Raw genomic sequence first — 27403 nt, forward strand, 5'->3', positions numbered from 1 at the left:
TTAAATAAAGAATTATTTACTGCAGTAGTATCATTAGTATACAGAAGTTCCATTAAGATTCATTGACAGTCAACTGGGAAAACAAAACACACAAGACCAAAGTAAGTACTACATTTCTTGTTTTTCACAAGTTTTTTATTTATTATTTTAAAGGAAACTAAAGAAGGAAAAATTAGAAACCTATTAGTTTGAATTAAGTAAGATAATGAAAAACAGTAATAATAATAACAAAAATTCTTTATTAGATACACTGACAAGCAGTTCATGTGTTACATATTTCAATACAGTAAAGAACTATATACATTTGTTATGCGATTACAACTTGTGTGGTGGGATATTTAGTTATACATGATTCAAATGGAAATAAAACAATAAACGTACAAACAGATGCATACTGTTATGAGTTTTAATCCATTTAGGATAAAAAAAAGTAGTTTAATCTTATAGTTTGCATCATTCTAGAAAGAAAAAAAGTGTAATTTTGATTTATTTTTTAATTTTTTTTTTTAATTTTTTTTTTATGGAGTTTATGAGATTGGTCAGATCAAACAACCACATACAAAGTTAGAGTACAGAGAATAGCAGATAAAATGCAAAGTTTTATTAAAGACAATATGAAATTTATATAGAAAGTTTTAGAGATAATGCAAGTAAAATTTTACAAGTTTCAAATGAAGGAATAGATTATTTTTAATCTTAACATGAAAGTCACTTTGCACTTAGAGCAGTCAACATTTTGATTCCATATATTTATGAAGAATTTTTTGACAAAAATATTTCATCAGTATTGCAGATTTCTTGTCTGCCAAAGACTAATACTTACCGAAAGCTTACAAAAATTTTTGAAGTTATGTAAAACATACTGGAAGCTACAGTACAGAAACTTTAAAAGTCAATTTTGGGTCACAAACTTGATCAATTTGACTGAGCCAACAGCAAAAGTGTCAAAGACCTTGGAATTAACAACAAGCTATGGTTTGAAATTCAGTAGTTCTATGTTAGAAACAGCTTATATTTTTTGATTTGTAGGATTCATCTTAAAAACCAAGTTATTATTAATTTGGAAGTGTCAACCAGACAATGATGTGGACACTTAAATAAGTGATTGTATCACAACAACAAAAATGTATGTATTTAAAAAGCCATATGTACTTCATAAAAATAATTAAATTTATCCTGATCTTACCTTTCTTTCTAATAGTAACAGTTTAAATAACAGCAGGATTTTGTGTTTGAATGTCAAAATTAGATCTCGAGCAGGAAGACCTAAAACAGAAATGAAACAAGACATCAGATTATTGTGTTGTTAATATTCATAAAATATAATTAATTTAAAAAAATGTCAATATTTCAACTATTTATAGTTATGCAGAAAACATAACCTTTGAAACATTTCCTATGTATTATAACAAAGAAGTTAGGAATATGCAGGAAAACATACTCAATGCTACCTTTTCTTCTTGCTATTTAGTCAGGTGTTTTGATTTTGTTTAATAGAGTACTATCAAATAATGTAAAACAAAATGAAAAGGATCTTTTGAGAGCAGAGATTCATTCACAAATGATAAAAAATGTTAACTTTTCAGTTTATTTAAATATTTAACTGTGTTTAAGATTTTTATTTCTGTAAATAAACCACACATCATTCCATATAATCATTTCAAACTTTACATGCATTTCAATTTGCTATAGCTACATAAATTTGATATTTTTACTTAAATACAATGTACACAGAAAAAATAACCCTTCATTCTACTTCTTTTCTTTAATATTCACTGTTAGTCTTCATGCTCCTCATGTCATATGTACAGATTTAGAATTTGACCAAAAACAATCAACAAAATGTTCTGTTAAGAGTTATAGTACTAACCTACAGAAACAAAACAAGTTGCATTAAATAAACACAAAAACAAAACAAAAAACACATACAAATATGAAATAAATTCATAAAGTGAATGGAAAATATATACAGCAAAACTTGTCTAAGGCAGAATCGCAAGGAACCAAGTAAAATTTCCAGCTTAAGCAGGTTTTCCCGCTTTGACAGTGAACATGCATTTTCTTAATTATATATAATTTTTGAGTGGAACATTATACATGCTTGACTCAAGGGAAGTAATACATTTATGAATAAAGTTATTATACTGTTTATGCAATATTTATTACAATAAGAACAAAAACAGACATCCAAAATATACCTAAGCACACAAAATATTAATCAAATTTATTTGAAGTGTCCAATTTCAACTGTTTCATTTTTTAATGGGCTTTCTCATGTGGTTAAAATAGAATGTCAATTCTATGGCATTTTCATGAAGTTCATTTTTGCATACACTTTGATAGTGTTAATATAACTTAACACTTGTGATGAAGTAAGAATTTCTATTTCCTCATTATTATTTCCATTTTGTTTATCTTCTGAATCTCTCACACTGTTACCACCTTATGATTCTATTATAGATTTTAAATCAGTTTCATCAATTTCTGTTAAAACATTCTTGTCAACATTCACAAAACTTTCCACATTCACAGAGTAATCTGCATCAATCTTCTCAATCAGAGTTAAGAGTTCACTAGAATCATCATAACAAACAACTTCTCCACAATCTCTGCCATTATCAAGAATAAATCCATAGTTTCAAAAGCACTTTATTACACATTTATCTTTTATGCATTTGATTAAATGACTTAAAAATGGAATTGCATCTAACATGCCAATTTTTATGGTAATTTCAGATGCTCTCTTACAGTCGTCCATGTTTGCAATAATATGCTAAAACATCAATTTTCTGCATTTCAATTTTATACACTGTATAGTTCCATTATCTAATGGCTATAGAACCAATGTTGTTCATGGAGGTAGAAAGACTAAATGAACATTTGAAAGTTGAACTTTCGGGTAAAAAGTTGCATCATCTAGGAAAAGTAGAATATTCCTATTTTCTTGTTCCATTCTTTTGGTTAATTTGTTCAAAAATTCCTTGAATATAGCACTTGTCATCCACACTATTATTCGATTTCCATTCCACAGAAAGTTGATTCTTCCTCAAATTTTTGAAACAGCGTGGATTTTCACTTTTATCTATTACCCATGGTTTTTCTAGTTTTCCCATCAGCAAATGTGACCAAATCGTTCTTTCAAATAGTGACCTTTGGAATAATGACAGCAGAAAATAAAACAGAATATATTTAACCAATACTTACTGTAACAAAATGTCTGAGAATTTATTAATATTTACACAAATTATAAGAAATTATTAATTAAATAAGACATTAATATTTAAATCAAAAACATTTTTTCTGTCTTACTCAGGTCTAATCTTACTTCTTGATAGATGAGGTAGGTGAAAGATAGATTTCCATCTGTGTCACACAGGTTAAGGGAAATCTTAAGATAATGCTGCAAATTTTTTATGTTTCCGGCTTGTACAGCTTTCCACCCTATGCAGTTTCCAACTTAGATAGGTTTTACTGTATACACACATGTGAGTGCATGCACATGAGCGCACTTGTACAAATTACAGAAAATTACAAAATTAAAAGATAATAAGTTGTAGGTAGCAGCTACTAATCAATATGCTTCCATGACCATTTACCACTGATGAAGTAAAGTCTACTTTCTGAAAGTTTTGTGGGACTCTTTTTCAGATGGTAATAACAAAATTGTTACGGTTACATTTTATAACAAAGCACAAAGTATATGAAAAATTAAATTATTTTTAAGAACAAATACCATGAATTGACACACAAGTTTATTTATAATTTAAAATATTAATTCTGAAAAAACAAAATTGTATAATTTAAAGGAATTAAAGTAGTATACAGTTTCATGGTGTTTAATATACCTAAGAATACTTGTGCTCCCCATACTAGATCAGGGGTAAGTAATGAATTTAAGTTCTTGTATGTTTCTTCTAACAGTGCCACTTTACTGAAGTCTCTCTCATCAAAGTAAGCATGTGTGATGAGCTCTAACTTGGCTTGAATTAATCCGTAGAGAGGGAGACAAGTTAACACACAAACACTTTTTTGTACAGTTCCTCTAGTTATTTCCAGACTTTGATTTATCAACCTCTGAAAGAAAAAAAAAAAAACACTGAATGAGTTTTACAAGGCAAAAAACAAACTTCCTAAATGAAGCACTTCAAAGCTGATATTATCAAAATATTTTCTACATGAATAAAAAAAAAGTGACTTGGAAAAGTAGTATTTTCTGGTATCACTGATGGCAGGTTAATATTCTTGAATGAATAATACAACATTATTTGAAGCAGCAAGATTTGGTAAGCCTGCTAACAATAAATAAATAAATAAATTAATTAATTAATTTGAACTGTAGCACTTGATAGTAGTTTTTGGGCAAGAAAGCCTAACTGTTTTTAACAATACTTTATGAAGGTACTCAAAATAATTTTACAGGATAGCTTAAAATAAATCTACATGTACTGAGGAGAGGTTTTAAACTTTTAAACAGGGTTTTTTCTAACTACACAACTATTAAACAGTTATCAATTAGTCTTACCAGTGTCAAAACTAATGTGTGTAATAAGTGTTTGTATAATCTAATAATAACAATTTTTGTTACATTATTGTTGCGAGTTTGATTTGCATGTGGATTTCCAATATAAATTCAAATCAAATCATATACATACAGATGTATGTATTGTACATGAGAGTGTAGGGTAAGGAAGGGAGCAGCAAATCTGTACAAGGGTGATCAAGAACAACAATCTGGGCCTATATATATGCGCTAAGCACTAAAAGATATAAAACAACAATCAGGTGCTCAGACATCTGTAAAAATATAGTCAACTTCTGCTGAATCAGTTATTACATCCCAAACTGATAACATGCTCAAATGCCTTTGAAGTGACAAATCATTTGTAGTAATTATAGCCACTGAAGTAGCAGCCACATGGAGTTGCACATATATATGACAAGTAAAACTAACAAGAAAAAAAACATTTTAATTTAAAAAGTCAAAACCTAAAAAACATGCTGCCAAAAATTAAAACTGTAAACTTTAGCAATGAATCAAAAACATCAGTGTGATAGCACATCTGCACTGTAAGACTGCTGATCGAGAAGTGATTAAGGGCTGCAAGATAAGAGAGGTTGCTAGTTATAATAGGGATAGTGTCAGACTCCTACTGGTGGAGGATTGCTGCATAATCATTTGCATATAAAAAGGTATTCTTAAGACAGGTGGTATGAGTATTAAAACTGTAATTTAAATAAAGTACAGAACAATGTTTCAACCTGTTTATATTTGTCAAGTCCCACCGAGATTTGAACTCGAATCCCTGGATTCATAGTCCAGAGTGCTAACCATTACATCATGGGACCTTGACCCTCTTAGGTCTTCTTCAAGTTAATAATTATCTTTGTTAACAAACCATCCTTTCACTCTGTTTATTCTGTGATGTACACGGCATTTTTACTGCTATTTCCTTCAGACTGTACTTCTGTTGCCTGTTATTCAAACTTATTTATCAGACTGTTTGACTGAAGATTATCAATCTGTATCATGACAGGATATTCTGCAACCTTCTCAGTCGTCATCTCTCCTTTTTCATTGTGATTCTGTCTTTTCTTCCCTACTTCTACCTCATTCTTGTCTTCCCTTCTTTTCTTTTTTTTTTCCTCTTCTGGTAACATTTTCCTAATTGGCACCTTCTTGTGGTTCTATGCAGTCTCACTCAGACCTTGTGGAAGCCTCTTTCCATCTTCTTTTGGCTTGAAGTCATTGCCATTCTGATATTCATGGCTTGTATGTCTTTCATACTTTGTTCCACAAATCCAGCTCTCTTTTGCTCCCTGTCTGCTCTTTCCTACAAATAGGGGATTTGTAATTGACAGGCCCCTTTCTCATGCTTTTTTCCCCTCATTTTCTTCAAACAATGATGATTCCAGCCCTGGTCATCTTTAGTGCCCTATTTGGGCAATTTGTTACTCAATTAGCAGGTCTTCCCTTTTTGGGATGCCACAATTGTCTATTTTTGCTGTGTGACCTCTCTTCATCTGTAGATCTTTAGTCCACTACTCTTGCTGATTGAATTCAGAGTATCATTCAGACCATTTCTTCTTCCCTAGAGGCTGAAATTAGCTTCTCATTAGAATTATTATTTGACTCACTCTGGGTTCTCTCTCCCAACATTCTCCCAACAAATTCATACTGCCAGAGAGGTGAACAACACCCACCAAACCTTTTTCATCTTCTAATAATTTTATCTCCATCTAGACTCTCATAGAAAATGCCATCACTGGGGAGAGTGCTTGCAAACTTCTCTGGCTCATGCATAAAAGCTCTTTGAAAAAGTTTTTGTGGTAGCCAATTGCATTTTCTCCAGTAAAAGTTCTTGGTGGTTATTTGGTCCAATCAGTTCCAGGCACCACTTCTCCAGAGTCAATACTAATCCACTTCTGGTCTTTGATTCAATTGAAGCAAAGGAGAATCTCACTATTCGAAGTTCCTGAACACTGGGGTGGTAGTGCAAGTCACCCCTGTTCTCTTGGTAAAGTGTACAATAGAACATAAACCAAAATGTGTGGTCTGATTACTGTTTTAATGACACTACACTTCATAGCTATCTTATCTGTTGTGTGCAAAAGCTTGGAAGATCACGTATTTTTCTGCTCTTTCCTGTAACACATTAGCTCATTTTTGCCTTTCTCCTCCTACCTAGGTGGAGAGAATACATTGACTACATCTAGAATACAATTCTAGAAGGATGTGGCCTTCCAATAATGTTGCAACTCTGGTTAGCACTCACTATTGGGTGTAATGTTGCATAGACTTTTCCCTTCCTAATGCCTTTTCTGAAGAGAGTTCAACTAGGTTTTCTTCTTGACATCAGCCCTCCTCAACCACATCAGTGTGGGATACTAGCTACTTTGTGCAGAGAAGTAAATGGATCATTTTGTAAGTTAGCATTTTCCTTACCAAAAAATGTATTTCCCATATACATAGTCACATCTCTTCACAAGGAAGTTAATTTCGATAAAAAGTGTTTATGGGAATCTAGAGTGCATGGAGGGTGTGCTGCCTTTCTATTTATGGAGAACAATTACCACATGATTACATTATGAACTAATGCAAGTTCACATTAAAATTCAAGTTACGTGAAAAATAGTTCAAGGCTAGTGGCATATACAAATTATAAATAGCAGGCTTCCAAGAAATAGCTACTTTGTTCATAGAGTTAAGTTTCTATCAGAAATACATTTTCAGGTTAGTAAAATGTTAACTTTATTTTTGTGGAATTTTATAGCCAAGAGTTAATGATTACTGGTAAAAGAATTCTAGTTTCTTTGACAGGCACTAATGACAACATGTTTTTTTATTGCAAATGCACATGCAAGTTTATCATTCTATTTTGACTTTTGTCTTCAAGGTCTCTGTTCTGTAGATTAACCTATTTCAACAAAAACTAAAATTACAAATTCTGTTGTTTTAACCCCCAGTTCTACACATTTTGCTGTATTCTATATTCTGTCACATTCTCCCTTATATCTTGTTTAATTTCTACCATAAAAAATTACATCTAAAATTAAACATAATCAATAAAGCTTTGTATTTACAAGAAGTTTTGTTGTGAAATTATGAACATGCAAACAAAGTTGTTATATTATCTGCACAAATTCTCAATTTATACAATGTTTCCTACATATGAATTCTACTGAATGATGTACTTTCACTATGATTTCTGAATTCCTGTTTTAATTATATAACATAAAAGTTAGCTAAGAGAGAAAACTTCTACAAACCTCTGCATTCATTTGTCTATAACAAGATATTCCATAGACTGTTTGTCGTGGATTGTCCAAAGATGGGAGGTGAAAATAGATGGTTTCTATTAAATTGGAGGGAAAAAAATGCAATTTCATGGAAACATATTTCTTCTATAAACATATTAAAATAAATTAATGAGAAACAAAGAATAACAACTTCCAGGGCAACTGACTTTATAGTTACTACATTTTACAACCAATGTCTTAGCTTCAAATGATTTTTAAGTATTATCAAACAACATGTACATTAATAACAGATTAAAAGATTGGTAATAGCAAAAGAAATCTATGTAAATATTTTAGAACAAGGACTGTCTAAAAAAATTATTTAGCCCAAATAATTAAGCCACTTAAAGTTTAAAAATGAATCCCTACCTTTCTCACAGTTGTGTGCACCATCAGGCAGAGCAAGAGAAGGAAGGTGTTTCCAACACACAGGTAGTTCACTACTGTCATAAGGCTGCCCTTCTATTAATGGAGGATAGGAGTAATCCACCTGGGGGAGAGAATAATTAAACACTTGAATAAAACCCACCACATGATCATCTGCATGTACCAATGTACATGTATGAACTTACAGAAATTATGCCATTTTTAAATACCATTGTGTGCATGTTACTGAGTTACATTCAAAATTGAATTAAATCACTTTACTATAAACATATTTTAGTGTAATTACTATTACCAAGTATGATATATTTTGATGTTTTACATTATCTAAGTTTTATTCCTTTATTTTAAAAAGAAGCATCTAAAACAGCAATTAAAACTGCAGTTTTTGCTGTCATATGATTTGCTTTCAGTTAGATCTCTCAACTTTAAGAGCTCTTATACAAGATATTGTAATTAGCTAAGACAGACTTTTAGCATAAATGGCCAAAGTACAGTTGCAACTGTATTTCATTACCATCTGGATACCTTTCAGGAATTTCTTCCCATATAAAACAACATTCTAATACTTAAGTTTAATGTCAATCATACCCACTTGCAAAGTTGAAGCTGGGTTTCTAAACACAGTTTGAAGTTGAATGAAATACATGATAACAATAAAAAGAGCAGATTTTCCACTATTTAGTTATAGTCTGAAAAAGCCTCTATTAGTATATGGATCTGTAATACGAGATGGAAAAGAAGCTAGTTATTCTCTCAAAGGGTACCTAGTGCTTGGCAAGTATTTCTCACTTTATATGCATTAGTTTGCTAAACAGATTGTATTTAGGTTTTACATTTATATCTTAATTATGTATTGTGTTTTAAGATGCATATTTGAAATATTTATGATTTTTATACATTTAACTTATTGTAGATTAGCTTGTGAAAATGTCTAAGCAAGATGGCATCATTTGCACGTGCAAGTGTTACATGAAGAATTTGTGGACGAGTGCCTCACTATAATGACAACAGAACACCGTAGGGACATGCTGGCATCATGAAAGGACAAAGAACTGGAAACGAAAATTAAATATAAATTACAACTGAAAAGATAAAGATGTGAAATTATGCATATTTACAAAATAAATTTCAAGAGACTTCTATGAAAAGCTAAAAGGTATGTACATATTTCAATTTCTTAATTGTAAGCATTTCATTAAACTGTATATTGATGCTTAAAACTAGAAGTAGTGATATTGTAGAGAAAATGGAAAATAAAATATAAACATTTATCTAAAACTTTTTTTAAGTAGTAGTAGTATTTTGTTCATATTTTTTTGTAGTAGAGTTGAATTTAAGCTGTTGTAGATTTTGGTGAAGAAAAATTAAATCTGTCTAGCCTACAAGAACAATAGTTTTCTATTATCTGTTTCAATAGCCCAGTTGTACAGAAATCCATGATTTGACCAAAATAACATTGTATAAAATAGCATGAACACCTATTTCATTCTATAGCTGCTTGGGGTATGTGATGGTTAAATATTTACATTCTAATAAAAACTTGAGCACATAAGATTTCTATCTGTTTTTCCAGAAGGAGATCGTTCTTTATTATGTCTATACTGCTGACTTGAACACCACAAAGCCTTCCTTTTTTATTTTATTCTTTTCTCTTAGAAGATACCACATTTTGCTTATATTAGCTGGGGTGCAACTCATTATAGGTCTCTCTCTTCCTGGATGTGCGTGTTGTCCCCATTTTTTCCAAATTATTTTGTTTTCCAATGACACTGAATACAGGTGATACTTCCATGTTGGAAATTTAAAAACTGTGATTAGAATACATTTTTTATAACGAAAGGGTGAGAAATGTGGGAGAAAGAGAAGTGTGCCCCCATTTAGAGATGAACATACAAGGGAGACTGTACCACTTCTATATCAGATATACTCTACACCAAGTGTGGAAATAGGCATTTCATACACAGGAGAAAAGTGGCAGGATCACAACTAAATGGGAGATAAAAACTAGATGGGTTCAATTCCAAATCACAGTATATAAGAATCTCAATCCTGATTAATAAAACTGTAAAAGAATCATCTACAGACAAGAATGTGGAAAAAAAAATGGATGTGCTCCAAGATAAAGAGTAGCTTCAGTCCAAAATAAAGTGGCCTCAGAATTACAGCTGAACTGTAGTAGGAGGGTCCATACCATCTTTACCTCATTTTAAGTAGAAAAGAATTATGTACCTGTGAAACCAATCTACTAAACAGGGCACATATGTGAAAATTTACAACCACCTATACAACCAGGAATCTGACATCTGACTGATGGTATGAAGGACAGTTTACAATAAACCAAATCCAATCCAATTGGAACTCCTCAATACAGTATTCCCCCCACCCCACACATTAACCTCTAGAACCCACCATACAGGGGGAAAGATGTGGCAAAACCATGAAATTAAAGTTAGGATGATGAATTATAACCAACATGTGGGTAAGGATTTATACTTATTGATCCAGTGCTAATCCAAAAGCAATCACTTGGAACCAACATCCAGGTAATGGTAAGATAAAAAATCTCAATCAAAGGGATAAACTGCAATGTGACATATCTACTCCAAAGCAACATTATCCTAAAAATAGAACAGCACAAAAGTTGGAATAAAACGTCAACCTCTGGGCACCACAGAGTTGAATTGCTTCAGGAAAATATATGGAGTCTCATCATCCCTCAGAAAAAACTGCACAGAAGTTAGGTACAGCATCAACCGCTGGGACCCACTGTACTAAGGTGGAGCATATGCAATTGGAAATATGTACATCATCATCCCCAGATAGGATTGCACAGAAGTGGCAGCACAATGAAGACTTTTTGGTTGAAATGGACATAAGTGGACCACCTCTACAATATATATGCAACCTCACCCTCTGAATAGAACTCCACAGAAGTTTGGGGCAGCATCAATCTCCAAGGCCTACTGCACAGAGGTGAGGTGCATGACTGAAGGATCACATATCATCCTCACCAACAGAACACTGCTGTCCTACTCTATACTGAATGGAAGTGATCACAGTTAGGAGATATCTCCATGGTTGCCACCACAGTGGCTCAGAACTGGAAAGTAGGAAGGACTTCAATACTTCATTAGAAGAATAAGGGAGGATAAAACCTGGCAGAGAGTCCAGAGAAACATCAACACTAGAGACACTGTAATAAGTGGCCACAAAAACCCTATACTGAAAAGTAGATTGCCCATGAAGCTATGCCCTTCTGCTTTGCTAATTTAAGTCCATGGATTACTATTGTGTTGAATAAGGAAATTAATGAGACAAAATACCACAAGTAACACCTACTAGCAATCTTGAGTAACACCTTATCTCAAAGTGTGTATTATTGGCCATGGATATACATTTTGGCTGCAAAATGCAGATTTGAGATATAGAAAGTATAACTAGACAGATAATGCCAATGAGTGGGATCTGGATCCTAAATGGAGCAACTATAGAGAGAAAATATACATAGAAAACATAACTTACCCAGTAACAGCTGCATCAAAGTTTGAAGAATGGCAACAGGCAAAAGGCTGTACCTTGATAAGAAAGAAACAGATACCCAGCAAACATAGTGAGAGGTGAATGCATGAGATATAGGCCACATGCCTAACTCAAACATTTCTTCCCATGAATGACAGGGGTTTTAATCACCAATGTGAAAACAAGGAACATCCAGAAATTGTTGAGGCAGGACAGATAGATCACAGGAAATAAAAGAAAAGAAGAAGACTTGGAATAAAATCTTGGAGAAGTTTAGCAGACAGGCTCGACAGCTCTCCATGATAGAAGGGGCAGCACAATCATGGATAAACATAGACAAACAGCTGCATCCTGAGTTGATGGGAAGGAAATATGGATTAATTACTATGTTGACCAAGGGTAACCGAACTCCTGATTTTACCATTGTAAATCTGAACACTTGCCACTGACCCACTGGAGGACAGGAAATATGTACAAGAGACAAAGATAAAGAAGAAAGGAAAAGGATGAAAAATTCTTCTAACAAAACTAGAATTGGTAGTGAATAACCCCCAAAGGAAAACAAAATCAGCTAAAGATGCCCCCACCAGACCAAAAATTCCCTGTTAGGCACTGGAATTGATAACAACAATAAACTTGACATCAAGATACACACTGAAATTTTGAACCTTACTGGAAAGAACTGGTAAAGCATAAGAGGTTGCAGGACAAGAAACAATTATGAAAGAGGTCATAGTATCAGAATTAAGTAAACAAGTAACTAAAGACTAAAGGGTCCATAGGTGATTCCAAAAGACTGAAAAATCTCCAAAAATAAAATGATGGAGAAAAGGAACCACCCTGAAGTCACAAATATGACAGAAAGGTAGCCGAAGCTATTAAAAGACAGCATCCTTCCCAATAAAGTTGAATAGCAACAAAATCATGTGTGAAGGAATAGGGCAGAAAATGAGGAGGGAGCTTGTATTCCCAGAAAATCCCCACAAAATTGGTAGAACGCCTCAGAAAGATGTATGTTGTACAAGTACTCTAGAAGAACTGTAACAGTAAGATGAAGGTGGGAAATGGATGCATGAAATGTGAATATGATTATTAAGGGCAGTTCCTCAAATTGTCAAAAGTGACTCCAACTTTTGGGAGTCAAGACAGGGTTGAAAAGCTTGCTGATTAGCCAAAGCATCATGATCAGAATTCTGTGGACAACAAGGCATATTAGCACCCTCAAATAAAATTATCAACATGAACCCTGATATCAATAGGAGAAAAAGGGGAAGTAAGGGAGTCTAATGATGGATGTCACATAAAAAGAGAGAAGGAACTTTATTATACGAAAATGGAACACATCTGAAAAATGCATCCAAAAAAGCAGAGTTAAGCCTAATATATTTCATAGAAGATGCAAGAAAGGCATGACATAGTTAGGAGGAGGTAAATGGATGATAAAATCCTCCTCATCAAGAACATATTTGGACAATGCAGGAGGAACTTGAATGCTGTCATCAGAAAAAGGATGACTCCCATAATGATCAATCTCCCAACAAATGATAGCTGAAAAATCCTCAGTCAAAACCCCCAGACCTGAAGCCAGTAATGGCACTCAAAGTAGCAGTAATAATATCTATGTTGTAAAACACAAACTAATGAATTAATCATAAACTGTGAAGATGTTCTGAAATGAGAAAAAACATCAATAAACAAAGGTAGGTTATGGCAGTAAACTAATACAGAAAAAAAACTAATTTTAGTAAATGAATAAATCAAGTAAATCACTACTTTGCAAAAAAAAGAAAGAAATACACACATAAAAAAACACAAGTAAGAAATGTATGCATCTTATTTCTGCCTAATGACAAATGATAGCTCAGTAGTATTGAAGAGGATGTCACATGCATCAGGAATGTGTGTCACACTTATTAGATGACAGTTGTCTCATGATGACTTACATGCAAGATGCAGCTGAACCAAGTTGAATGTTGGGTACATGGGAGTTCAGGGCTTGAGGCAAGTTAAAATACTTTGCATATAGAGGGCACCACTGAACAAGAAGAGCTATGCATGCCAATGGAAGTAATGTATTGTATAAGAAACTCATTTTCATAACAAATCATACTAAATAATTATTAGAAGTTGTTGAAAAAGAATTAGTGTTATTACTTTCATTTAAATTTTGAACTCTCATATGCAGGTGTGGACTCAACATCTGAAAAGTGCTAACTAGTCCCAATAGGGTTAATCTGTAAAAATGGAAAAAGAAATTTAAAGAAAAAAAAATGTAATAAGATGTCATTTAACTCAATCATAAAATGAGAAGGAATTGAGAAACAAGAAAGAGCAAAGCACACAAAACTAGCATGACTAGATTTAAAAATTATCAGTGAAAGAGTAAACAAGCAGCTGTTAAAAGATGAATGTCCTATCACAAATGAGTGTACAAGTAAAATACATCTATTGTATCCATGTTAAACTAAAATAAATTTAAGAATGGTTGATGTTGCAAGAAGACATTGAAAGAAAGTAGAGGAGATTGGCTAATGATAATTCCATAATAACCAAGAGAATGAATTTAATATTGAAAATCTTTGAGTACATTCATGGTCTCATACAATTCCCTTTCATCTTTGCTACATAATCTGTTAGTTAATAATATTGTTGAAAAGAATAACTCCTTAATTATTAGTAAAAAAAAAACTCTTGAATAGTGTAATTTAATTCAACAGCATGGTAATAGAGTTTTCTTTACAAATAGTTTACTTTTTTAAATATTATATCCTTTAAAGACAGAACAATAAAACTATTTTTCAAAATTGTTTATATTTATGTTTTCAAAAGATAAGTTACATTACAAAAAAACAGTGATCAATTATAAATCTAGTTTATACAATTAGAGCAAAACTTAATGTAAGGACAAGAATGGCCATTTGGTCTTTCAAGATTATCCCTTCACACCCATCCCTATGGAAAAACATTTACTTTTCTCAGTAAACTGTGGATTTCCCTTCAAATTCTTATAAGTAGCTAACCTTCACTATTGCTGATGGTAACTAACCCCAAAAGTTAATTTCCCTATTACAAAAATAAAACTAATTAAACTGAATATTCATCAATCTTTTCCACATCTTAAACATATATTATTTCAAAAACCTATTGATCCCCTGCACAATTTTCTAAATATCAATAAGATTACCTTTTACCATTCTTTCCTCGTAATTAAAATATGAGATATTTTCTAACTGTCACTAAAAATAATTCTTTGATTACTGGAATTATCCTTGTACACTTCCCTTGAATATTCTTTAATATAACAACATATTTTCTTAGATAGAACAATAAAAAAATGTAAACAGTATTCTATGCAAGGTCTAGCTAGTAATTTGTCTACAATTTGTAATCAAAATATCTATAAATATTGTAGAATATTTCAATACCTTTTACCATCCTTTCCTTCAGCCACACTACTGAGTGTGCCCTTGTCTATATGAAATGTATGAACCAAATTATGATAACTCAAATGTAATATCTTGTACTTTATATCATTAAAGTCCATTTACCAAATATACATCCAATTTATGAAATGATCTGAATCATTCTATAGTGTCTTAACATCCTCATTACAGCTAAAATAACTGTTTAATAAATTCAGCAAATGCTACTAGTTTACCAATTGTGTCTCTATCAATGTCTTTAATGTAAATAACAGAAAACTGAAGGTTCAAGTACTAAATTTGAAGCACACACACACACATATCAGTAAAATAAGTAAAATGTCCTTAACATTAAAGCCTTATTAAAATTAGCATCAACATTCTGTCAATAATGACAGTATAATGTTCTAGTGAAGTTGTTATTACTACTGCTAATAAACAAAATGCAACATTATGCTAAATTTATTATGATGACCAAACACTAAAGTAGTTAGGATACTACCCAGAGAGAAAAGCTTCTCAGTTGTCATTATATTCTAATGCAATTTACTACAATAATCAAGTATACAGTTTCTACAAGGATAAAGTAATGTAGATTTCAACTTTAGGCTTTGAAACAAAAGTAACTCAATATTCTTAACTATTCAGGAGATTTACAGGCTTAAAATATCAAATGTTGAGTCTGTATCCCAAATTATAAGTCTTGAACTCACAGTCACATCACTATTTGCCTATAGTAGTTGTAATACATTTGATTAAATAAACACTTTTTAATTTTTGATAGACAGATCAAATTAACGTTATATTCATTATGCAACTTTAATGTTAAAGGTAAGGCACCACATACCTCTAAATAATTTAAAATTTGAATGATTCTTAAATAACAGAGAAAAGTTAAAATGACATTTACATTTGCTTCTTACATATTTGGTTATTTATTAGTTTGTCTTGCATTATTCTTACAATAAGCTATGATTTACTAACCTGACAGCCCTTTTTGTGATGAAAACCTACAACAACAACATGAAGGATAGGACTGTGTTTTAGAACAGACATTTTCAAGTAGTCCTTCCACCTCAGACAACAGCATAAGCTTCAGTAAACACCACAACAATACAGTTATAATGCTTCTCTGAAAATAAATCATAAATATTAACAAACTAATTTATAATATTTCAGACTAATAACAGCTGGGCAAGTCAAGATATTTCACAAAATAATGTTCTGTATATCAGTGAAATACTTTAATTTTCATGCAAGTATACATCAAATCTGCATTACAACTCCAATTTTACTTTTGTGAGAGAATTACAAGAAAGAGACCTCAAAAACAATATCTATGTGTCATTAGTTCATATTCCTTTTGGTCTCAATTTCCAATTCTTTGTAAAAAAATTAAATTCACAAGACAGTGTATCACCTTAAAATTTACAAAATGAAACTCCTAAATACTAGCATTCCCAACAAAAAAAAAAAGACTAAATTCTGTCCTCAAAAATAACTTTTGAAGTGAAAATGTGGGCATTTAAGTGCAATCTTCTAATTCATTAAAGAATCTACGTAATAATTAATCACTGATTTATTATATCCTACTTACTCTCAACTTTCACTCAAACTGAAAAGAAAAAAATTTTATTATAATCATATGGTATACTTACATTATAACCATTGTAATAATGTGTCTGACTGACAATTTTCAAAGGAACAGATATTCTTGCAATTTATGAGTAAATGTTTAAAATAAATATTACAAAGATAATTAATAATGAAACAACAAAAACAAAAATTGACTTTACTTCTTTAAAGAAATAGACATGTATTTCACAGAAAATGTTAATTACACAGATTTTAATAACAGTTCCTATTATTCAACTTAAGGAATATTAATAATAAATTCTCAATAACATCAACACTATAATTTATATACCAATTCATATGAAAGAAGTGATGATAAAAACTATGCCACCCCCATAATCAATGTATATAAATACAGCCTAAATTCTATTAGTTTTACTACTAGTACTAACGTTTTGACAAAATATTTTCCTTCAGTCATGCTAATGAGTGGGTTCCCATCTATACTAAATCATGAGTAATCCAAATTACAACCAAATGTATTACCTTATATGTTGTAGGCACATTCACAATAAATTTGTCTAGAATTTGTCCAACTTACCAACTGATCCAAGACACACTGTAAAAGTGTAAAAACATCCTCAATACATTCAGAGAACACAAGAGCTTAATCATTTAATGTCATATGCAGAGTTTATTAATACTAATAATTAATAAGACTAAATTAATAAAAAAATCAACCGTTTAAGAACTGGTACGATGTTATAAGCATCTCTCTTATGTAATACTTTAATAAATGCTTTCTGAACACCTACGTACTTTGACAAAGTCCACTCCTTTCCCATATTTCAAGTAACATTTTTCATTTACAGGTAATCTTACTTCCCCATTCTGTATTCCCACACTTATTATTCACATAATCTACTTCAGTAACAATTTACTTAACCGTCTCAAGAGCTAGGCTAATTTTAACTTTTTTAAACGATAAGTTAAAATTCGTATTTCAAGGATTTGTAAATTATGTAAGTTATAGAAAATTACGCCAGAAACATTCTTACCATTAATAGTGTTAGCTTTCATACTTATTCAATAAATATACATTAGATCTACGTACAAGTATATTTGGTAATGTGGAGTTTAATTATTATTAACATTCAACAAAACTGTTTTTTAACAGCGGACTACACTACTTCTTTCACTAATAGAAACACTTTAAGTATATTTTACGGTTGCTCTCTACAATAACCAATTTTTTCTCTTCACAGTGCTGCTGCTCTGCCGGAACTTGTTACAAGTCTAATTTAGATTTTATGTGTTAGTTGAAAATTATAAAAAGGGAACGTTTACAGGATTCACAATAAGTAATGCATTTTCCATTATATACTAACAACTGTACGAACAATTCACGTCATGAAACTAGTGCACAGTGTAGGTTTTGTTTAGGTTTTCTACACGCCTATGACCAGATGCCAAACAAAAAAGTTTTGTTTATTTATTCGAAGTTAAGTGTTCTGCCCACAACGGGTATCGAAACCCGTATTCTAACTTTGTAGATCCGCAGACATGCTGCTATGCTAGTGAAAAGCCATTAAATATTAGGCAAATTACATTTAATTATAGTCACTGCAAGGTAATGCATACGATTTGTCATATTTTGGTTATTACATGTAAGAATCACTCAAGAGCACGATTGAAGAAAGAGATTCTGACACAGTGATGTACAGGGACTTGTTTTAAGTGTGAGTGTCATACTTTCAGGTAAAATGAAAACACTTTTAAAGTGTGTTGGACAAGCCCGCTAAACAGAAGATTCTATCAGGATTTAAAACTTGATAACAAGGAACCCACTTTTAAAAAAATAAAAGTTTTGAGACAACTTGACTGAGTAATGAAAAACTGTGTTATAAATGTACGACGTTTCAACAAGATTTTGTCATATTCAGGTACAAGTAGTTTACAGAGATACATAATTAAGTATATACATATGTAGTATAGAATAAGGAAATCACATGACTAAACATTTCTTCATACTCTAATATAGTTATTTTGGTACCCTGGGGTGTTGATTTAGGGTGGGGTTGTTTTCTTCAATTAAAATAGCTGCTTTTATTTTGTGTTTTTTAATGTTAGGTTCTTTGTTTAAAATTTCAGTGTTTTGTATGAATGTACTGTAGGTTTTGAGTTGCACTGATGAAAAACACAGGCCTCTACATCTCCTGGAGTTCATTCATCACTTACTAAAATTAATATATTGCCACAATCCATTTTCTGCAGTAAGACTATCTTCTCTTTGCGTGCTTCACTGAATTGCACTTGCCAATACCCATCTTTAAGATCCAATGCTGTAAATCATTTTGATCCAAAAAAAGAATCTAAAGGAGAATCAATTCTTGGCAGTCAGTGTCCTTTTTTACTTCACTCCCATTTCAGTAGTTCACATAGATGTCATAGAACCTTGTAAAACTATCACGTTTCTTTTAAGCACAATAGATGATGTTCAAGGAATATATTACTCCATTCCGTTATCCATTGCTTCCGGTTTCTATCTCTTTAAAATACTTAGCCTGTTTTGCAAATAAGTATTGTCTGGTTAATTGGCATATTTGAACAGGTATTTCCAGTACGAGTCTTTATGAAATATTTCATATGCTTGATCTACGTTGTAAAGTATACTGACGAAAGTATGTATTTTACGAACGGTAATAATTTCGGACATTGATCAACCGTAAGGTGTCCTCAGTTCTAATAATAAAACTTCTAGTAAGGTAGTAAGTTGTCCTCATGTGAGGATTTGACATTAGACTTCTTACATCCTACCTAAAAGGTGACTACTTCCGATATTTACTGATGTGGAAGTGCCACCAGTACAGATTCACATCTTACAATTTTCCATCCAGACTTGACTCGAATTTTATGGTTTGTTAATAGTATATTCTAAATTTATTTTGTTGCAACGTTACGCTCACTTATTGTTGGGAAACAATCCCTCTTTTTTTTCTTTGTCTCTAGAGGTAATTTTTCATTTCTAATTACCAATTTAGTACGACTAGTACTAATTGTAGTTGTACATCCAAGGCTCACCAAAGTGCTCTCGGTTTCGCTTCAATATGCTTATTGAAATGTAGACTGATTTCATTAAATAATGAACTTCTATCGCATCTGGTGCAGGCAAAATATTCTCAGCTAATTCTTATTTTATCAATGTCTAATTAGCTATTTGTTGTTCCCACTGTTGTGCTGTAACGTCAATTTAGTAGTGACGTTACTTTACAAGTATCGTTCAAGGTAACAACACTACTTTGCAAATTAATAATGTTTTCAGTAACTGTTAAAACTTTAGTCAAAACAATGCATTATTGGTTACTTTTAAATTCAGTAATATTATAGCCAACTAATAAATGTAAAATACAAAATAACTGACAACAATTAATAGTTTAAACTATCTGGTTAAAACAATAAGTAATAAACTATTAAAATAACTACAAATATAATAATAATTTACTTTTTTTAAAAACAGTGATATAAAAACAAAAACTACAGCAGAATAATGAAGTATTGCACATGCATTCATGATTAAACACGTTTCATTCTGTTGAAGCATGTTTATTTGAGTTCTGAATTTGTAGTCCTGTAGTGACTACTGTCACACTAATCAAGGACGCCTTTGGCGTGTATTTTTTGTCAACTGTCTGTAAGCTAGCGGAATTGGAAGTTATGTGTAGCAATATGTCATACAACAATGTCAGCAGTTAGGTCGAAACTGCACGTAATTTGTAGCTATACAGTATCTCGACATATATTTTAAATTTACGAACGCTTGCTTTGCTTGTCTTTAAAGAAAATATTCAATGAAAGCATTAAATCTGCAAGCAGTTTAAAAATATGGGTTCGTAAGAAATTTAATTCAAGAGTGAAACAAGGTACAGCCAGAAATAAATGAACACTCGGAACAGTAAAAACAAATGAAAAAAACAAGAACACGCCTGAAGAACTTGCAGTTGATCAGTAATAATAATAATAATAAAAAGCTTCAAATTTTTGAGTAAAGTTCCTGAGAGTTTCAACAAATGCTGAATGGGCTAATGTCGGACTTCGTAGTTTCAGAGTTTTTGTTAAGAGTTGTCGAGTTCACATCCTTTAGAAAGTTAACTACGTCACTACAAGCAACAAGAACAGTCACTTCTCAGAGAACATTAATGAGGCAAATGAACGATGCTTATAAGGGAAACAGTTGCCTTCTCAAATCTTAACTAGTAGTGATCAAGATTATAATAGCATGTTTGGAAACAGAAGTACTATTATTTTATTCTGAAGCATATTTAGGAGCCACTGTGAATTGGATAAACGAGGACACGTTGGAATGTAAACATACTGTTATGGCTTGCTATTGTATAAAAGGGTGTTATACCTACGATCTCAGTTATAGGTATTAGAAGCAATACACGTTGAACGTTGCATCAAAAACAAAATGGTCAAGACTACACCAGGTAATGACATCAACTTCATGATAGCTTTCAAGTTAACGGCATATTTTAAAGTTATGTGGATTTGCCTATATATTTAAATTAATGTACAAGTACGATTCCAAGCATTAGGTCTGCTCGATGTACAACTGTTTTATTTAAATTTAATAAGAGAGTTATACTTTACATAGTTATATAGCGCAAGTGTTAAATTTAGTATTTTTAGAAGTGATAATATATCACTGGTTTGATTAGGTAATTGTTTACAAATCATTTATTGCTTAGTTCAGTTGTGAATTGATAGCATGTTTCTTGAACTTTCTAAAATTTTCTCGTTGCTTTAAGTCAGTATTGTTACAACATAACGTCTCATAGTTTGTAGAAATTTCTAAGATTCTGTTGGACAATATACAAGTAAGCACGTTACATTTCAGAAATTATGTTAAAATATATGTCAGTTCAGCCACAATGAACGATTTTAAAGAGAGTTTTACATCTTGTATTATAATAACATAGAGAGGGTAAATAATTTGTCTTGTCAAAGGATGTTCTGAAGAAACTGAGCCTGTATGTGTAGACCTTTTTGACAAGGAGATAATTAAAGTTCTGGTTACAACTGTAGTTGGCCCGGCATGCGACTGGGAATCTGAGGGTCGCGGGTTCGCATCCCCGTCGCGACAAACATGCTCGCCCTTTCAGCCATTATAATGTAACAGTTGGTAAAAGGGTAGCCCAAGAGTTGGCGGTGGGTGGTGATGACTAGCTGCCTTCTCTCTAGTCTTACACTGCTGAATTAGGGACGGCTAGCATAGATAGCCCTCGAGTAGCTTTGTGCGAAATTCAAAAACAAACAACATTTATAGTGGTGATTTTCAAGTGAGCATTGCAACCTTTATTGCAACAACAGAATAGAGGAAAATGGTTCTTCTTTTCGACGGGTGTTTTAAAGTAATTTAACCCACCTATGTGGACCTTGATGAATAAAAGAGAATTATTTAAAGCTTTTGATATAACTGTGATAACTAGTAGTGTAACGAATGTTTGACTTGTTTTGCATATATTATTTTAAAACGAGTGTTTTATCTACTTATTGTTGAAATTTATTGCCTAAAAGTTACAAAAACCTATTGTGAAGAATATGGCACTGTAAAACCTGACAAGATGTTAGCCAGGTGAGTCATTGGTAGGTTTTAAGGGACGTACCCCAATTTGTGATGTCATGCATGCATTGAATAATTAGAGAGAAGCTCTAAAATATGACAATAATAATATATAACGAAAAAAAGAGTAAACAAATTGTATTATACAAACATGGATGTGATAATGAATTAAAATAATTTAATAATGGAGGAAAGAATAGATATATTACCTATATAATATATATAAATTACAACCCACGTACATATAATTATCCTTTTCGTGTATGGGAGTCATTCCTTAATCTTAATAAAATTGTTCAGTGTGAGTTAGATAGAATAAAATAGTAAACAGACCATTTGTCATCGGGAAAAAAGTTACATATATATGTATAAAACCTCAACTATAATTAATTGTAAAATTACTTAGAACATGCAAGAAAGAAGAAAAGATATAACGTGACCACAAAACAGACATGTGTCATCTGGGCACACACACCATAAGGTGGATAGTTATGCACTGTGTCCTGTTTTCTGAGATACTGACAAAAGTAAGACCTCAATTGCATTGTAGGTATACCGTTTATCAAGTCTATTCTCAATTTCATAGGATTCACATTCTTGATGAAAATGAAAAAAAAAAGAATAAGAAGGACGAATGTGGGTGCTTTAACTTGCTATGTTCCACATATTTACCATCTCTTGCTATCTGCACTCAGATGTGGGAAGGTAACTGCTCAAAATAATTAATAAACGAAAAGAAATAACTGAAAAACAATACATCAATGGGTGAGACAGTAAAACTGTTTTGGAAGATGATAACCTAAATTCTTAGCATAGCTCCTATTCTGCACCTATCCATACTACTGTTTTGTTTGCTTGTTTTAAATTTTGCGCAAAGCTACACGAGGGCTATCTGCGCTAGGCATTCTAATTTAGCAGTGTAAGACTAGAGGGAAGGCAGCTAGTCATCACAACCTACCGCTAACTATTGGGCTACTTTTTGACCAACGAATACTGAGATTGACCATAATTTTATAACGCCCCCAGAGCTGAAAGGACTAGCATGTTTGGTGTGGCGGGGATTCGAACCCGCGACCTTCACATTGCGAGTCGTGCTAGCCGTCCCTAATTTAGCAGTGTAAGACTAGAGGGAAGGCAGCTAGTCATCACCACCCACCGCCAACTCTTGGGCTACTCTTTTACCAACGAATAGTGGGATTGACCGTCACATTATACAACCCCACGGCTGGGAGGGCGAGCATGTTTAGCGCGACGCGGGCGCGAACCCGCGAATTACGAGTCGCACGCCTTACGCGCTTGGCCATGCCAGGCCTAACAAAAACTATAAATTTTCAATTTCATTGTGATAGGGGTTGCGTGGAAAGCTATTATGAAAGTTACTAGAAAAATCACTTACACTTTAGAGGTTCACATGTATTGAATATTTACTTTACGTGCTCAGAATATTAGCTAAAGGAATGACATAACGGGAATGTTATCGGCAAAACGACCTTGGTTAAACTCCGAAGAAGAATCGTAATCACGCAGAAAATGTTACAGTGTTTGGAAACAACTGAAACTCCATAACCTGAAATCGTAATAATGTGGGTTGTGATAAAAATCGCGCCAATTGCAGGCGTTTTTCTCCATATTCCTCTTAATTTATCCATTGTGGATTAAAAAATTAATGACATACGAAAACAGCATTTCTGATCTATCTTTTATCTCCAAGATGCTTTTCATTCTTATCTGAACACAACAGTTAGGCTCGATAATGAGAGGCAAAAGATTACCTCAAGCATCATTTATATATCTTAATATTTTAAAATTATGGTTTAAAAGACAAAACTTTGGTAAAATATTAGAACTTAATAACCTACATTCCGTGAAAAGGAATTTTAAGCCTATTGGTTTCAAATGATTTGCAAGCTTTTGGTATTGAAACTTTTTGTGTGGTTCTTTGAATTTTGCGCAAGGATACTTTGGGGTTTTCTGTGCTAGCCTCACCTAACTTGAAGGGTGACGGTCAAAATACATAACGCCTCAGCTGAAACGACGAGCACATTCAGGAACATAATTCGAACACTCAACCTTCCAAATGCGAATTAAACATCTTAATCACCAGACCATACCGAGGTGGCGTTAAAACTATATCTTTGAAAATAACGTAGTTTGTTTATAATTTATTTTATCATGAAGTAATGTCTGTGTAGGATTTTTCATTAGAGGAAATAAATTTAACTCAGAAAATTTACAGAGAAAAATATGTGCAGGACAAAAACTCTCTTTAAAAATGACTATTTTAATTATCTTTTTCCATGGTAAATTGCCCCCGCTGGTACAGCTGTAAAGTCTACGGATTTACAACGCTAAAATCAGGGGTTCGATTCCCTTTGGTGGGCTCAGCAGATAGCCCGATGTGGCTTTGCTACAAGAAAACACACACACACGGACAATCATTTAAAAATATATCTTTTATTTTGAACAATAGAAGCCCTCTATTGACGATTAACAGTATACATAATATTTGGTAACATGGGACTTGTGGTATAATGTATTATAATTATTGAATATGTGGTGTTAAATCTGCGGTTATGCATGTTTCTTTTAAAATTTTTCATATGTATAATATATTTCCAAGTATAATAGTTTTCGTTGTATAAAATTCAAAGGATATGTTAGTATTACTTTTATTATTATATTAGTTTAACATATTACTTTCGTTATTCAAATTAATTATTGTTACATGTGTTAACGTCACTAATAGTAGTAGTATGGTGGTAACAGTTGTTAACCGTCCTAAGTAAAGACAAATGTTAATTTTTTACTTAGAAAACATGAGGCTTAGTTTTAAGTATTTTGATGTATTTTAATCTAGCATCAGATCAGGTGATTATTTTTTATTGATATGTCAAAAATTGGTAGTGCTTTTGCATTGTATTTATAATACAAAGCAAGAAGATCCTTTGGTGCTTTCTTTCTAATTGCTTTTTTTAATTCAAATGTTTTGACAGCACTAAAGATTTCAACTCCTTATTTAGAATAGAACTAGAAGGCTAATAAAATTAAATCTTTCTTAGCCCTTGCCAAAAATTCGGGTGTAGTATCAGGTTCTCAGTTGATTATGTAAGTCCCATGATGATTAGGCAACAGCATTAGACTGTGATAAACTTTAAATACTGTAAGCTTATTTTTACAAACATTTGCAGAGTATCAGTAAACATTACAAGACTTTCTCACACACACACACAAAAAATCAGGTTTTTTTTTATTAAGTTTAAGATTTTTAAAGTAATGATTTGCTCATGTATTTTTCTTTTCTGATGTTGACTATCCAACATGCAGAACAATTTTCATGTTAAAATTAATAGTTCTTTTATGTGTCAGAAAATTGTTAAATTTTACAGAAAAAACCTTTATAACTTCTTAATAACCTCTGGATAACTATTGCAGATTTTTCAGAACAAAAACTATATTTATTTGTTATTTTCATCGTTGTGTATATGTATGGGTTTGGTCAATTTGACTGATCTCACAACTGCATAAAAAAAATTAGGAAATAGATTATAAATCCCCCTTTTTTTGTTATGGAATGGCTACAAATTATAACAAGAAACCACATGTGTTTAGTCTAAGTACTCGACTCTCATAAAATTAAACATTCATATTTATTTATTGTTTTTATTGACATTTCAGCTATGTCTGACTAACATTACAGAAATTGCAATATTGCTGTGCGTGTGCATTTGTTACTGTATCCAGTAGTATAAAAGTGGCTTTTACAAAGTGACATGTCTTGGCTTTGTTCCAGTGGACCATTATTTTGTAAAATACAATCACATTATAATTATAATACATTAAATAAATAAATGTATATATATATATTATTGTTATTGTCAAATAAGTTATTAAATTTCAGTTATCTTGCTAAAAACATAGAGCAGTAAACACAGAAATACAGAAAATGATGACCTTTAATACTTCCATTTCTAAAGTTTCTTCTCTCTGTCATACCTTGTTTGCAAAGTGTTGCTAAATTTTCAAACTTATTGGGTGTAAAACAAAACTTCTTGTATATGCACTTGAAATAACAAAAAATATGAATTTCTTTATCATTATTGGAGAATTCCACTGTCATTTATCAGGCTTACTGATCAAACTGCATTTGGGTCTAAGAAAATATTACTTTCCCAACAAGATTTTCATTGCTGAGATTTGAGACAAATGAAATGATCTTGGAAATTTTTCACCTTCAAGAGGCTGAGAGAATCACACAAGTGTAGTTATGGAAGTATTTCCAAATATAATGATATCTCAGCAAACAGAAAAGACACAAGGCTCTTATTTGATATTCTAGCTTATCAGTATTATTAATTTCAGTTTTTAATTTGTAAGAAACTGCTGAGTTTGTATTTGGATATCACAAACATCTAATTTGAACCAAAACAACATTCAGTATACCATTTGTCTCACAAAAGTTGATATTTGACAATTTTTTTTAATATTTGCTTTGAAATTAAAAAAAATTAATATATAATAACATATTTGAATTATAATCAAAACTTTGATACCAAACAATAATATACATTCATAAAATAGTAGTAAAATAAATTGTTGGTTTGTTGAATTTAGTGCAAAGCTACACGAGGGTTATCTGAGCTGATAAATTGTTGGATGTAAGTTTTAACTCTGTCCATTGGAAGACCTGTAGACAAATGGTTAGAAATCTTACTTTACTTAACTTTTTTTGTTTATGTAATTTATTATTTGGAAGATTGAAATAATTAGAATGTTGTGGAGTTAGATTTTCAAAACTTTTTTGTATAACTTGCCATATGAAAGATTAGTTAAGAAAGTTTCATCATTTGGAGATTAGGGAAATCAAGATAACTGGATTGTCAAATGGGAGTAAGCATGAGCTTGTTATTAATGAAGTTCATTCAAACTGGACCTATGTCACTAGTGGAGTATCTCAGGGTTCAGTGCATGGGATTTATGTTTTATTTTCACATTAATAATATTGGGGTATAATTCTTTAGTAAAGTTTGCTGATGACATTAAACCCTGGGGGATTTCTGGCTTGAATCAGTTAGTAAGTTCC

The 27403-nt window shown here is 31.9% G+C and overlaps 2 protein-coding genes across 12 annotated transcripts in view; one reads left to right on the plus strand and one right to left on the minus strand.

The window, feature by feature from the left end:
• The window catches only part of LOC143233856 (late secretory pathway protein AVL9 homolog), a 75583-nt gene extending 57590 nt beyond the window's left edge, over nt 1-17993 (minus strand). For 3 of the 8 annotated variants that reach the window (XR_013018362.1, XM_076470643.1, XM_076470650.1), the window contains exons 1-6: nt 17759-17993; nt 16110-16257; nt 8167-8287; nt 7768-7853; nt 3846-4074; nt 1187-1266 (exon numbers count right to left, since the gene is read on the minus strand). Coding sequence is in view for 7 of the 8 variants with exons in the window: in XM_076470643.1 (XP_076326758.1) it covers nt 1187-1266; nt 3846-4074; nt 7768-7853; nt 8167-8287; nt 16110-16181 (588 nt within the window). In the remaining variant the exon portion in view is untranslated. Of the gene's footprint in view, nt 1-1186; nt 1267-3845; nt 4075-7767; nt 7854-8166; nt 8288-16109; nt 16258-17246; nt 17320-17519; nt 17691-17758 lie in introns of those variants that run through there. The other 5 variants (XM_076470645.1, XM_076470646.1, XM_076470648.1 and 2 more) reach the window with 5 other exon arrangements.
• Nucleotides 17994-24828: 6835 nt separating this feature from the next.
• Nucleotides 24829-27403, plus strand: part of PGAP3 (Per1-like protein PGAP3) — a 64096-nt gene continuing 61521 nt past the window's right edge. For 2 of the 4 annotated variants that reach the window (XM_076470663.1, XM_076470658.1), the window contains exons 1-2: nt 24829-24979; nt 26935-27020. The gene's annotated coding sequence lies outside the window, so the exon portion shown is untranslated. The remainder of the gene's footprint in view (nt 24980-26934; nt 27021-27403) is intronic. The other 2 variants (XM_076470660.1, XM_076470661.1) reach the window with 2 other exon arrangements.

The sequence above is a fragment of the Tachypleus tridentatus genome, chromosome 12, assembly GCF_004210375.1.
Source record: "Tachypleus tridentatus isolate NWPU-2018 chromosome 12, ASM421037v1, whole genome shotgun sequence".
In the NCBI taxonomy this organism is placed as follows: domain Eukaryota; kingdom Metazoa; phylum Arthropoda; class Merostomata; order Xiphosura; family Limulidae; genus Tachypleus; species Tachypleus tridentatus.